General features: G+C 39.3%; 1 protein-coding gene and 1 pseudogene across 4 annotated transcripts in view; both read left to right on the top strand.

Annotated features, from left to right (window-relative positions):
- LOC140501435 (serpin B6-like) overlaps nt 1-14,958 on the top strand; it is a 28,146-nt gene that overhangs the window by 4,452 nt on the left and 8,736 nt on the right. For all 4 annotated transcript variants that reach the window (XM_072605028.1, XM_072605029.1, XM_072605030.1 and 1 more), the window contains 3 exons: nt 10,433-10,610; nt 12,897-13,037; nt 13,773-13,890. In XM_072605028.1, coding sequence (XP_072461129.1) covers nt 10,443-10,610; nt 12,897-13,037; nt 13,773-13,890 — 427 coding nt within the window. In that variant the 5' untranslated portion in view covers nt 10,433-10,442. The remainder of the gene's footprint in view (nt 1-10,432; nt 10,611-12,896; nt 13,038-13,772; nt 13,891-14,958) is intronic.
- LOC140501436 (nuclear receptor-binding factor 2 pseudogene) lies at nt 10,617-12,890 on the top strand (annotated as a pseudogene).

Below are 14,958 nucleotides of genomic sequence, written 5' to 3'. Positions count from 1 at the left end.
CAGTAAACACCACACTGACTGTTCCTTGGCCCTTTCTGAAGCCACACTGGCTCTCAGGTAGATGACCATCTTCCAGGTGAAGGATCCAGCTATTAAGGAGGACTCTGGCAAGAATCTTGCCAGCAATGACTAAGAGAGAAACCCCTCTGTGATTGTCACGAGAACAATCTAGTTTCTTTACCTTTATAGAGGTGAACAATGGAGGCATCCTTGAACTCCTGAGGGATAACCTCCTCTTGTCATATAATCCAGAAAATTTCAGCCATCTTTGGTATGAGCAATGGATCCCCACCTTGTAAATCTCAGTTGGAATACAATCAGCTCCAAGTGCTTTGCTGCAGGAAAGGAGCCTAATGGCATTCAAAAGCTTTACTTCAGTTAGAACCTCAGTGAGGGAGGGATTGACCTCAACCTGAGATAAATGGATAATGGCTTCAGCATTGATTGATGACCAGTTTATTGAGAACACTGTGGAAGTGTTCAGCCCATCTCTCTAGGATCATGTCCTTATCTTTAATCAATGTGGCACCATCAGCAGTGAGTATTTGAAACACACCATAGGTCTTTAACTCATAAATACTTTATATGATTAGTTTATAGTTTTCTTGACAAAGAGGTTTTAGTTTGAGAGATGTTACATATTTTTAAGCTATTTTAATTGTTTTAGATTGATGTTGTAGCTACATCAGAAAACTGAATGATGTTTTGGTTATTTTACCTGCCAAAATGAATTGATTAAATATTTGAAGTCTTTGGTTTGCTTTGTAAATTCAGACTTTGTAAATGAACGAATCCAATAGGGAATTTAACTGTATATTCAATTCAGAAAAAAAAGCTCTGAACATTAGTATTAAAATCTCAAGGAATTGGTGACTCCACTATCTTTGATTTTGCAATAATTACCCATTTGAAATGTGGATTTTTTATTCTATATTGTTCTCCTTAGGTTTAGAACATCTTTAACTTATACATGATTCATACGGATCTAAATGTTATTGTTCTGCAATACTGATCAGTTACTTTATCTTATTTTTAAGTTAGATGATTTTCTAAGTTATATTTCAGGACCAATGAATAGGATTTTAGTAAATAATGCCCAGATGCTCGAGCATCTTTATCAGTGAATGACTATTGTATAATTAGTTACCAGTGATAGACTACAGTTGACCAGGCAATTGGTGTTTGTTTTATAATTTTCCCTAGGAGGTAATTTATGGTTACAGTTTTGGAATAGTCTATATGGAGATATTTTTGACACTTTAGTAGCTACACCCTTTTGTATAGGTTCTAAGAGGGATTGTCCTTGTATTGAAAGGTGCTTCACACAAATAAGCATGTCAGGATCCTGTGTGTTCTGAGAGGCCAAAGACAACAAAGAATGTCTTGACTTGTCTGGACAACTAATGTTGTCTAGGAGCAGTTGGTGTCCTATCTTCTGTTTTCTGATGTGTAGTTATTTTATTATCATTACATTATATTGTATATTCTCCAGGTGTTATGCAAAGTAAGGTGCTTGAGGAAATGGATGGCTTATCATTTGATCTTTGTGTTCCTAGTGCTGAGGACAGTGCCTGGTGATTAATAAATGGTTGTAAATAGAGAAACAGATAATTTATTAAGCACTTCCTACATACTAGGCTCTATCTTAAGTTCTAAGATACAATGATGAAGTCAAAACCAATGAATAAATATATGTCACATGAATAAATGACTGACAATCAAAAAATCTCTTTCCTTCCATAATGTGTTTCAGAGTTCCATTAGCTCCTCAGCCTGGTTGCTAGCTGCAACAGCAAGGACCCTGGCATACACAGGAGGGCCTGCTGTACAGCTTCTTAGATCTGCTTTTCTAAAAGGAAAGCAACTTTTGAGGGGTCAGCAATCTATTTTAACAAGCACATATATCATTCACTTAGTTCAGGGGAAGAAGTCAGCACCCAGAACTTTGGACAAAATATAAACAGAGAAATAAAGACCAACAGACAGGGCTTCCAACTGTCTGACCATAAGCAATACATCCTTCACAGATCAACAGACAGATTCAACTGCCTAAACATCCATAGATAGTTGCCTGAGAGAGAAGCACCAACATCTGAGTTTTCAATCCAGGGGGGTTCCTTAGTGGCTATCCAGAGTCTCATCTGGCCAAATAAATGCTTCCAATGAGTAAGCCCCAAAACAAAACCTAACCTCAGAGTATATATACACTTTTCAGATCCAGAGGGCATCACACCCTTTGAGAACCAGTGCCTCATCAGAAATGAACAAAACGTGCAGGTATTCCTACAAAACAAATCTCCCCTAATCAAACTCTCCTTAATGAGCAGGCACATTAATGGGTAAGGAAGCCCAGGACAAACATAAGCACTACAAGGAAAGATATACAGGAGCTATCATCCTCTCCAAGGGGACTATGGTGCCAGGGAGGTGATGCCATGGAGTCATTTGGGTCAAGGAATCACACAGGAACACTAAATCAGCAGAAAAGGTCCTCAGGGCTCTTCTTAGCTGCTTATTACCTACATCAGACACCAGCTACTCTGTTTTTCTTATTGTGGTAATACTATTACGCTGAAATCTTATGTATCCATCTTTGTCTTTTGGAAGTTATTGTTATTGGGGACAATGCTACAATAAGTCCTTTATGCCTCTGCTGTGAGAGGTTGAATCCTAGGCTGCATGGGGTGAGCCACTATTTCAAGGATGCTTATCATTCAGTTACAATTCATAGTGGAATTAAGTTTAGGGTTATCTGAGGAAAGGATATATAAGGTTGAAGGTATCCTATGGCTAAAACATTGCTAGGTCAGCTCAGTAGGGAACAGATGTCATTAATGCATTATCACCTTTTTAATAGCTCTTAGAACTTCAGTGATTTCAGGTGCTGGCCATTGTCAACCAAAGTAAGAGTCAAAAATAGCTCTCATTCTCTAAGCAATTTGTTCCTGTCACTGAGGCTTGAGCAGTGTTGTTGAGAGAACTGAACTTTGTGCCACTTGAGTAAAAGGAACCTTGGACAGTCAAGGTGGTGTTCACTAGGGTTGTTTTCCTATATTCTCCAAACTGGGGGAAGTAAGTAACAAATGCATTTCATTGAGCGTTTTAAAAATCAAATGAGGCTTCCTAGGTTTATTCATTTATATTCAATTATTGTGGGTGTGAGTGAAGATGGCATTCCAGACTAAAGGTAAGATTGAAACCAGTTAGTAAACCCACTTACCCTGAATCCAACTAATCAAACCCTATTCGTATATTTTCTTCATTTCTATGTAAAGATTATTGGTATTGATTGTGATCCTGAAGTATCTTGTGAATCATCAGAAAGAAACTAAATCAATTATGTCCAAAGATTTTTAGATTTTTGTCTATGGCATTCTTTTGAAAATTTCACATCCATGTAGTGATGGGAAGCACCTTATTTCCTAAATATTGTGGATTAAAGAAGAGTTTACATTATAGGATATTTTGGTTCTATTGTGACCTTGGCAAGGGAGGAGATGTAAGGCTCAGAATTTACTCTGAGTTTTAGACAATATTTGAGCAAGGACCAGAACTGATAGGCAAGAGAAGTCTCATTGAAAAGGTGTTTTAACATCTCTTGAATGGTAGGCTTGGTGGATTGAAACAATAACCTACAATATTTAAATAGGTTTTAATGTTTATAAAATACAGAAGTGTGAGTTCCATTTTCAGTTTAAACAAGTTATTCTCCTACCTGCCGATTCTTTTTTCCATCATGAACTCGTTTCTTTTGGTCCTTTGTTCTTTAGAAGTAACTTACTTCTGGTCCCTGCCAGCTTGTCAAGTTTGGCACTGTCAGTGTGCTTGTATTATTCTTTCTGAAACAATGATCATTTGATAATTATTTGCCAAGTGCCTAATAAAATCCTAAGCATTGTATCAGAGGTCATCATTTTATCATTGGGAAGATTTCTCACATGAATTGGCAATTTCCTGTACCCCCAAATTCTGGGAATGTCACTACATGATAAGATACAATTATATAACCCCTTGTGTCATTACCAATACTTCTTGCAAGTGCACAGCTCACAGAGCTCAAAGAAGGGAGTGGGAAAGCAGTATGTACAGATCAAAGGAAGTAAGCAAGAACTCTTATCAGAATTCATATTTAAAAAGTTATTTCCTGCCAACGACCAACCCTTCCTCAGAGATTGGTACGGTTATTTGGTGTCCACAGTTTCGCATACTATTGGCCTCCTGTCCTATCATTGCCCCTTTGGTAAATTACTTCATGCAGCCCACCACAACTCCCAGCAGGTGGCATCTGTAAAGCTGTCCTCTGCAGGGCTCCCAGCATGGAAAGTGCATTGTCAGAAAGATAGAATCCCAGGCTTGGAAGAGACACCAAAGACCAAACAAGGATCCTTCTTAGAATATCACTGACATGTGGTCGCGCAGAGACCTGGAGTTTCATGAATGCTAGCTTGTGGCCCAACTCTGTTTTGTCTCACTTTCCTATTACAGTGTTAGGTGTAGAGTCTAGGCTCAATCCTGCTTCAGATACTGAATAGCTGTGTTGTACTTTGCAGAGGAATTCCACTCCCCAAGCCTCAGTATCCTCATCTATAAAGTGAGGCCAATAATATATCTTTAGTTTAATGTGAGGATAAATAAGATAATTTATATGAAATGATTTGCAAATCATAGGGCACTATCTAAATATATGCTTTTGTATTGTTATTAAGTATAATTGTTGGATTGCCATGGTGGAAAGAAAGTGCTACTAGGATCATCTGATTCCTATAAGAGGCCTGCCCCCATCTCCCTCTTTTGCCTCTTGTCAAGAAATATGGGAAGACCTACAGGAGCTAAAAGAGAGGGAAAGTAAAATTAAGAAGTAGAAGTTAGAAAGAAGACAAGCAGACAAAAGTGGGATGGATTGGAAAAGGAGTGGTCATAGCAGTAGTGGTAACAGTAACAGTAATACATACGTAGCACTTCAAGGTATGCAAAAACTTTACCAAAATATCTTCTCATGTAATCCTTACAACAACCCTGTGTGGTAACTGCTGTAATTATTCCCATTTTATAGATTAAGAAAGTGATGCCAACAGAGGTTAAATGACCTACTCAGGGTCACATAGCTAGCAAGCCTCTGAGGCAGGACTTGAGATCAAGGCCTCCAGATTCTAGGTCCAGTGCTTTCTCCACTGTGCCACTTAGTTGCCAAGAGGGTGGGGAAACAATACTGTTTAACCATCCACAGGCATTCTGACAATGCACTACCAAAGAGCAAATAAGTAAGTTAGGACATTCAGCCATTCTAGGAAGCCATGTTCAACATTTTTGTTCTAAAAGTGATTTGGTCTACTAGGCATTATGAAAAACAGACTCACAGGGGCTTTCATTCATCGTTATAGACGTGAGAATTGAAGCTCTGAAGGTGGTTGAATTTGCCAAGGGAGGGGAAGAAGAGTGCTTGGAGAGACTGAAAAGATTAAGAAAGGATCTTGGGGAGTGTCTACACTATGGAGTAAGGAAGAAGATACAGAAGGAACAGAGAAGTAGGAGATGTCATGAAATCCAAGCAAACAGAAAGTGTGGAGAAGACAGAAGAGCTAAGTGACACTGAAGTGGAAGTTGAGAATTGGGAAGCAATTTCAGAAGAGTAGAGTAGATTTAGATCAACTGTTAAAACAGTTGGGAAGTGAGTTGGTGATGAGGAAGTAGTGACATTCAAGATGCAGACTTTTTCAAGAAGTTTACCATTGAAAGAAAGGACAAAGATGAGAGTACTTTGAGAAGCAGAAGGTTGAAGAAAAATTTCTGTGAAGTTGTTATTGTTCTGTGTATTCCAGATTAGGGTGAATCAAGTGTATTATCAGGTAGAAAGACAGTATTCAGGGGAGAAATAGATTTTGGAAATGCATGCAAGTGAGGGAAATGATTGGGGGTGGAGTCAAGATGGCAGAGTAGAAAGACAGACCTGTAGAAGCTCCCCCACATAGCCTATAAAATACCTGTAAAAATGACTCCAAACAAATTCTAGAGGAGCAGAAGCTACAAAAGGACAGAATGAAAGAGATTTCCAGCCCAATTTAGCCTGAAAGGCTTACAGAAAAGGTCTATCACACTGGGCGCAGAGCGGAGTGTAGCGCAGCATGGGCTGCACAGCGTGGCAGGGACAGGACCCAGAAGAGGCTTCAGGGAGACACCAGCAGCAGCAGTTCCCAGATCGCTTAACCCAAAAATGCCGCAAACAGCTTCAAAGGTCAGTGAGAAAGCTTTTTCATCTTGGTAAGAAGGGAATGTGGTCTAGCCCCGCCAACAGTAGCCCCTGCATTGGCAGCATCCATTTTTGGAGCCCTGTGCCTAAAGCTCCTAGGGGAATTAAGCAGCTGATCTGAATCTCAGCCCTGAACCAGGCCCTGGGGTGAGAAGGAGGAGCGCTGGCATGGTGGAGCTGGAGGTGGCTGTGGAGAGGGAATGCTACTCCTAGATTCTGGGCAGGAATCTGGTTGCTCCCAGACCAGTGGACAGGCCAGGAGAGGAGTAAACTCCTCTCCCTTGATTGTGTCTCTTTGGAGGAACTGAGAACTTACAGGTCCCCAGAGTATACCCTCCTCTTGACAAAAGACTCAAGAGTTAAGTAACTGGCTGGGGAAATGCCCCAAAAAGAGAAAAAAAAAATAAGACTGTAGTCTTATTATAGAAGGTTACTTTCTTGGTGAACAGGTATTTTCTTCCATCCTTTTTGGATGAGGAAGAACAATGCATAACATCAGAGGAAGTCAAGCCTTTCAAAGCCTCCAAAATAAATATGCAATGGTCTCAAGCCATGGAAGAGCTCAAAAAGGATTTTGAAAATGAAGTAAGAGAGGTGGAGGAAAAATTGGGAAGAGAAATGAGAGTGATGCAAGAAAATCATGAAAAGTGAGTTAATAGCTTGCTAAAGGAGACCCAAAGAAATGCTAACAACAATAACACCTTTAAAAACAGGCTAACTAAATTGGCAAAAGAGGTTCAAAAAGTCAATGAGGAGAAGAATGCTTTAAAAAGCAGAATTAGCCAAATGGAAAAGGAGGTTCAAAAGCTCACTGAAGAAAATAGTTCTTTAAAAATTAGAATGGAGCACATGGAAGCTAATGACTTTATGAGAAACCAGGAAATTACAAAACAAAACCAAAAGAATGAAAAAAAGGAAGATAATGTGAAATATCTCATTGGAAAAACAACTGACCTAGAAAATAGATCCAGGAGAGGCAATTTAAACATTATGGCACTACTTGAAAGCCATGATCAAAAAACGAGCCTACACATCATCTTTCATGAGATTTTCAAGGAAAACTGCCCTGATATTCTAGAACCAGAGAACAAAATAAATATTGAAAGAATCCACCAATCACCTCCTGAAAGAGATCAGAAAAGAGAAACTCCTAGGAATATTGTAGCCAAATTCCAGAGTTCCCAGGTCAAGGAGAAAATATTGCAAGCAGCCAGAAAGAAACAATTCAAGTGGAAATGCAATCAGGATAACACAGGATCTGGCAGCTTCTACATTAAGGGATTGAAGGGCTTGGAGTATGATATTACAGAAGTCAAAGGAACTCGGATTAAAACCAAGAATCAACTACCCAGCAAAACATAGTATAATACTTCAGGGGAAAAAATGGTCATTCAATGAAATAGAGGACTTTCAGGCATTCTTGATGAAAAGACCAGAACTGAATAGAAAATTTGACTTTCAAAAACAAAAATCAAAAGGAGCATGAAAAGGTAACAGGAAAGAGAAATCGTAAGGGACTTTCTAAAGTTGAATTGTTTATACATGGAAAGATAATATTTATAACTCGAGATTTTTCTCAGTATTTGGGTAGTTGGAGGGATTATACACACACACACACAGATATATAGACGGAGAGCACAGGGTGAGTTGAATAAGAAGGGATGATATAAAAAAATAAAATTAAGGGATGAGAGAGGAATACAGTGGGAGGAGAAAGGGAAAAATAGAATGGGGCAAATTATCTCTCATAATAGAGGCAAGGAAAAGCCTTTTCAATGGAATACAAAAGAGAGGAGATGAGACAGAAAAGTGAAGCTTACTCTCTTCACATTTGGCTTAAGGAGGGAATAACATGCTCACTTAATTTGGTATAAAAATCTATCTTACATTACAAGAAAGCAGGGGAGAAGGGGATAAATAGGCTGTGACAGGGATGATAGAAGGAAAGGCAAATGGGAGGAGGGAATAATTAGAAGTAAAAACTTTTGGGGAGGGACAAGGACAAAAGAGAGAATAGAATAAATGGGGGAAAGGATGTGATGGAAGGAAATATAGTTAGTCTTTCACAACATGACTATTGTGGAAGTCTTCTGCATAAGTACACATATATAGCCTATATTGAATTGCTTGCCTTCTCAGTGGGGATGGGTGGGGAGGGAGGAAAGGAGAGAAGGTGGAACTCAAAGTATTAGGAAAGAATATTGAGAATTGTTTTTGTGTACAATTGGGAAATAAACAAATACAAGTAATGGGGTATAGCAATCTATCTTGCCCTACAAGAAAAGAGAGAAGATAGGGATAATGGAAGGGAGGGGTACGATAGAAGAGAGGGCATATTAAAGGAAAGGGTAATCAAAATGCAAGGTGTTAAGGGAGGGTAGGAGAGAGATGGGAAGAAAATTTGGAACTCAAAATTTTGTGGAAATGAATGTTGAAAAGTGAAAATAAATAACTAAGCATTTAAATTTTTAAAAGACAGAGGGAATGATTGATAGAGGAAAGCCTTAGAGGAAGCAGGAGAAGATGAGTTAAGGGCATAGTTGGAAGGGTTAGCCTTAGTAAGAAGTAGAGATATTTCTGCCTATCTCAAATGCTTGGAATGTGCCACCACCTCAGCCTCATCTATTGGCTTTCTTGACTTCCTTTAAGTCCTAAATGCAATCCCATCTTCTATAGGAAGTCTTCCTGAAACTCTCTTATTTCTAGTGCCTTCAGTCTTTTGTCAGACTTCATCTAGAATATTGGGTTCAGTTCTGGACACCAGAGCTGAAAAAGAACATTGTTAGCTGGAGAATATCACAAGATATCTTTTATTTACGTGGTTGTTTGTTTCTTTTGTTTTTTATTATTCTTTTATTGCTGTCCCTCTCTGATTTACATCCTATTTATCCTGTATATTGTTTGACTCCCCCATTGAATGGTATGCTCCTTGAGGTCAGGGACTATCTTTTGCCTTTTTTTGTATCCTCAGCACTTAGTACACTGCCTGGCTTCCTGTAGGTACTTCATAAATGTTTGTTGACTGACCAAAACACTTAACCTCTTATTGGGTCACGCAACACTGTAGAACTTATCAACTAAGAGGAAAGAGTTCACCTTCCTGAAGAAATCAGAGATCCTTCTTTTGTAAGATGAAATTAGAACATTTTATAACTTTATGCAACATTTTCTCATCAACTTGTAAGCAGAAATTCAGTAACTGGGTGGTTACAGTTACCTAAGATTTAAGGTTGAAGAAGCTGGCCGTGAAGAATATTCAAGGAATGAGGTGATTTAATTCTTTAGGGAATCATTATTAAGGTCAGAGTAGAGGAAAGAGAGGCAAGTGAAATCAGGGTGAGGGAGATAGATTGGGATAAGAGGGAAGGGCTATCTGACCAGATAAGAAAGAGCCCTTGCCTTTTGAGAAGAGACCTTAGATAAGCCATAAATACACAAATCATGACAAGACAAAGGATTATGGAATAACTACTAGGTTAATGATCCAGGCAGTTATTGCAGAGAATTGTGGGAGGAACTCATGTAGAGACCTTTATTGACTAAGTTCATTGGGAAAGCTTTGTGGTGAAGATAGCATTTGAAATGAGATTTGACAGAAATGTAGGACATATGTAGGTAGCATGAAGGGCAGCTGGTCCAAACATTAGGAGCATATGCACAGGAACAGGGAAGCAGAGCACTTGTTTAAGATATCAGAAAAAATATTTTTAATTAGTCATATTTCCATCTGAGGAGCAAGGAATTTATAGGAAACTCTGTTTTAAACATCAAAACACTTTGCAGATATGAGTTATAATAATAATTATGATAGTCAGCAAAGCTGAGTTTATCTGCTTTTCTGCTGTGCCATTGTTTATTATTTTGGGGAGGCAGCTACTTGGTGCAGTGGGTAGGGTGCTGGACTGTGAGTCAGGAAGACCTGAGTTCAAATCTAGTCTTAGACTTTTATTAACTCTGTGATCATGGGAAAGTCAGTTCACCTCTGTTTGCCTCAGTTTCCTCATCTGTAAAGTGAAGATAACAATAGCACCTACCTTGCAGACATGAAAGCACTATGTAAATGCACTCCATTATTGATATTGAAGAAGTACCATTGGAGATGATCTAGACTGAAAATGGACTGGATGAATGCACACAGAAGTGTCTCATATTCATGTCGTGTATTTCTTTGTCTTCTTTTTCTAGGTGTGCCAAAATGGATGCTCTCTCTGAAGCAACCAACACCTTTACCTTGAATGTTTTTAAAAAAATTAGTGAAGACGATAGTTCACGGAATGTGTTTTATTCTCCCCTGAGTCTCTACTGTGCCCTGGCTATGGTCTTAGATGGGGCCAAGGGAAATACTGCTGCACAGATACAACAGGTACTTGGGACTGAGAGAGAACAAACAAAACAAAATGAATACAAACTAACAGTATGAAACTTGCTGTACCTCTCCAAAGCCATACCTCAGCAGACCTGATCACAAAAAGAGAACTTTGTCAATAGTGCAGAGATAGAGAGTGAGAAGAAATGGAATAGAACGTGTTGGGCTTCTAACTACTCTGTGCTGTGCACAGTGGGCATTCTGGGTACAAATGTTCAGGAGGTTAAAGATGCAGAATAATCTTACCTTCCTACCTTGCTGTGAGGAATAATAAGACCACCAGTTTAAATAGCAGGAGAGGAGGGGGAGTTGAGAAATGCAGTAATGTATAATAAGTCTGGAAAGGTAATTTGGAACTTGGTTGTGAATGTCTTTAAATTCTGAACAGAGAAGACTTGCATGTGTTTCTCTAGACAACAGGGAGCTGTTGAAGCTTACAGAGTAGGTGAGTGACATCCTTAAATCTTATTTTTTAATGCCTTCAGTCTCTGTAGAATTTTTATTTGATTTTCCTTTGAGGATTTTGTTTTTGTTTTTAAAGAAAGAAAGATATACTGGGGGAGGAGGAATCAGTGGGAGCGGCTGTGCTGATCTGGCAGTGGCTCCTGGGCCTGTCCGAGCACTGCCCTTCTCTGGCCCTCCATGAGCTGAGGGCACCACCGCCGCTGCCCCTGCCCTGGCATCTATGGAAGTAATCAAGGGGCCCCTCAACCTGGCTCTTCAGCAGAGTAGGAACGCAGACCTCTCATTAGCTGCAGGGAAATCCAATGAGGCCATTTGGTGTCATCAGAAGAGGTGAAAAAGGGTAAAGCAGGAGGAAAGGTGGAAAGCCCAGCAGACTCCTGATGGAACCCCTCATCTTCTGATGCCAACCAGGCCGCCGGTTGAGGATGGGTCTGAGGGCCCAAGTGTGCCCAGATCTCAGCTGTTTAGCCCTGCCACAGTGCCAGTGGTCCTCAATAGGTGCCCAGACACTCTTCTTCTCCTTCAGAAGAGGAAAGACCTGATGGAATTGTGTCCTGGCAGCAAAGTCCCCAAAGATGACAAAACAACAATAGAAAAGCAGGAAACCAAGATTGTTGATCTGAAGCTACACGTGGAGTTTCTTGTGGCCGACAGTGAAAGATTGAGGAGAGAAAACAAGCAACTCTGAGCTGAAAAGGCCAGATTCCAGAAGGCCCTCCCTGAAAAGGAATTGAATGTAGATGCTGACTTTGTAGAGAAATCAGAATTATGGAGCCTGTCTCCTCCTGCACAGACTGCCACAGCCTCTTCTCCCTGGCAGGAGTTTGTAGCCAGCACAGGGAAAGCCAAGGACATTCCCATCCCCAACATTCCTCCCTTGGATTTCCAGTCCCCAGAGCTCCTGCTTCTGGAGTTCCCTGAAGGTATTCTGAAAGGACTCATAAACAGTTAAATGGAAGGTCACAAGGGGCTAAAATGGTGATTGTGAGGGAGAGGCAGTCATACAGTGAAAATAGCAAAAAGGGAAAACCATGGGGCTAGAGACAGTCCAGGCCAGGTGGAGGCTCACTGGATGGACCAGTGTAGGAGAAAAGGCCTGCCACACCATCGAGAACAGTCACTGTTAAGCACCCAGAACAGCCTCAGGAGTGGCCAGGCTGAGGAAGCTGGAGGTGGCAAATGCTGACCTCCTGAGGGTCTCTGCTGATTCAAACTAAATGGCAACCCAAAATCACTTTCTTCAAGCAGCAGTTATTTTCCTTCTCTTAACTTCAGGGTTATGCTATGTGTAATAATGCCATAAAGGACAATGCAAAATCAAATTAATCCAGGAGCTGAAAGGTGGCCTTGTATTAGAAAGATGCTTTCTATCGTGCATTGACTTCATGCATTTTGTTATGCATGATTTATTAATTCTAATGAGGCGTGTCCATTACATGCCTTTCTACATGATCCCACATGTGCCACACTTTGCACTACTCCTAATGTGATGACATCCTCAAGACTATCAGGAGGAAGGTTTAAATTTCCACTTTGAAGAAAGGAAGCAAATTATCAGTTCTGCTTTTTTTTTAAATTATCAGTTTGCATACTTAATCAGGGTACATCATAAGTTTTAACTTTCTGTTTTGCTGTATTAAATTGTTATGCATCATTTAAAAATACCCAAAGAATTATTCCTTTGTTTTGAATGGTGCATGAGTGGAAGTAATGCTAGATGGCAGTATTTGATTGCAAGAAATCAATAAAATAATTGTTTTATTAAAAAAAATTTAAAAAAGGAAGACAGTACTGAAGCTGTACTTTTTTTCTAAACAGGTTCTTTCTTTAAACAAAGGTACGTCAGATGTCCACCAAGGTTTCCAGGCTTTTCTTGCAGGAACTAAGAAACCTGATAGTCAATGCCTGATAAGAATTGCTAACCGGCTCTTTGGAGAAAAGACTCGTGATTTTATCCCAGTAAGTCCATCTATTATTTCTCCTTGTATTAAGTTAAGAAAATCAATGTAATTTTCAAGTTAAAGAGAAATGAAGGACTCGTATGGCCAGAGAATCTTATCCATTGCCATATTAATAAAAGTTGAATTTGAACAATTTGGAAAAGTTGCTCACCCCTGGAACATAATGTTATTTTCCATAATTTTAAAGGATTAATGACATTGTTCAGTGGTCACAGCACTATAAGAGTTGAAATCTCACCTCTATTATTGCTATTTGCACAAGTCATCTCACTAGGCCATAGTTTTCTCCTCTGAAAAAATGGAAGGGTTAGACTAGATGCCTACTGAAATCTTCTAGTTGTAAATCTGTGATCCTGTGATGCTATAGAAAATGAGTTTCTGGATTAATCATCTCATTCTGACTGTTGATTTTCAAATAGCAATTTATTGTTTTATTAGAAGAAGTTGGCATGTTAGTTTTCCTTCGGTTTCCTGACCATAAGCATTACTTTTTAGGTGATCTTTTTGTGCTACTAAGACATAAAGAGATCTAACAAGCCTTGATGTCTAATTTTTAAGTCAATAAGACTTCAGTTTATTCAAGTCAAACACAAAGATTGCAGTCAATATGTGGTGATCTGTAACAAGTTTATGCCCATTAGGAAGAAGGGGTCCACAATTAGATGGCTGTGCTTTGGTGACGTTTAGTTTTGGACTCGTGACACTTGGTTATAGAGTTTATCTTATTGTTTAGTCTTTTAAAGAATCCTGTCAGAGATTCTACCATTCAAATATGGAAGAACTTGACTTTGCAAATGCTCCTGAGGAAGCAAGAAAGCATATAAATAAGTGGGTAGAAGAAAAGACTGAAGGTAAGAAATCGTGGCATTTCTAGCTTTTGGAGAGATGGGGGCTGATGATTTTGACGACTCTTTTGCAACATATAAAAAGGATGTATATTCTAAGCAGTAAAAGAGGATCTGAAAATCTGTCCATTAAATGGTTTTAAATTTTCTTTATCTTTCCCCTGATTATCAGTGTCCACAGTATCAATAATGCTTTTGAATGTAGTAATCAGTGTGTAGAATAAATCATTTCCAATCATAGTCAATTCCTCCTTTGGCTGAATCGCTCAAATAAACATTCCTATTGTAGAAGTATGAGGCTTCTAATTTTATGATGCTGCCTACAGATTCTCATCCATCCCAACAATGATACCATAAACCTCATTCAAGCCCATGTAGAATCCTTTTTTCCTGTCTTTCTGTGCCTTTTAAGTATCTGTATTTACATGCATCTCTTAGTCATGTTGCACATTTTTTTTTCTGATGACTATATTTAAATTGATTCATTTTCACCTTCGTATAAGTTACAAGTCAAATGTTCTGCAAATAGAATACTATTTAAGGGCCATGTACTTTGTGGAACCTCAGAGAATATTTTGTGATAATAAAATATTTCTTTCAACATATGGTACAGTAGAAACAAGGCTTGGGGACTTCTGGAGGTGGAGCCAAGATGGTAGAGTAAAGAAAGCTCTCACCTTTGCCCTCCCAACATTTCCTTATAATAATTTTTAATGCCTCAAATCAGACTCTGAAGTAGCAGAGCTAATAAAGAGGTAAGAGTGAGGCATTCTTCCAACCAAGGATAAATTAAGAGGGTGGAAAGAGAGATTGTGACTTAGGGATGGAAACTGGCTCAGAGCCCACAATTTAGTGGTGAACTAGGTGGTGGTGACAGAAGCATCAGCAGTTTTAGGAGCTCTAAAGCCCCTGATGGTAAGGAGACCTGGTACTTGGTCAGAAAGAGATTACAGGCAACCATTTTGATAGCACTAGATACAGGGAGAGTTGCATTGCTTGTACCCAGTTCTGGGTCATCGCCCAAGGGTGAAGGGGAGCACTTTCACTCAAGAGGGAGCAAGAATTCTGAGAAGC

The sequence above is a fragment of the Notamacropus eugenii genome, chromosome 4, assembly GCF_028372415.1.
Source record: "Notamacropus eugenii isolate mMacEug1 chromosome 4, mMacEug1.pri_v2, whole genome shotgun sequence".
Taxonomy (NCBI): domain Eukaryota; kingdom Metazoa; phylum Chordata; class Mammalia; order Diprotodontia; family Macropodidae; genus Notamacropus; species Notamacropus eugenii.
The sequence above is the reverse complement of the archived record's forward strand: the minus strand, read 5'-3'. Positions and strand labels throughout refer to the sequence as shown.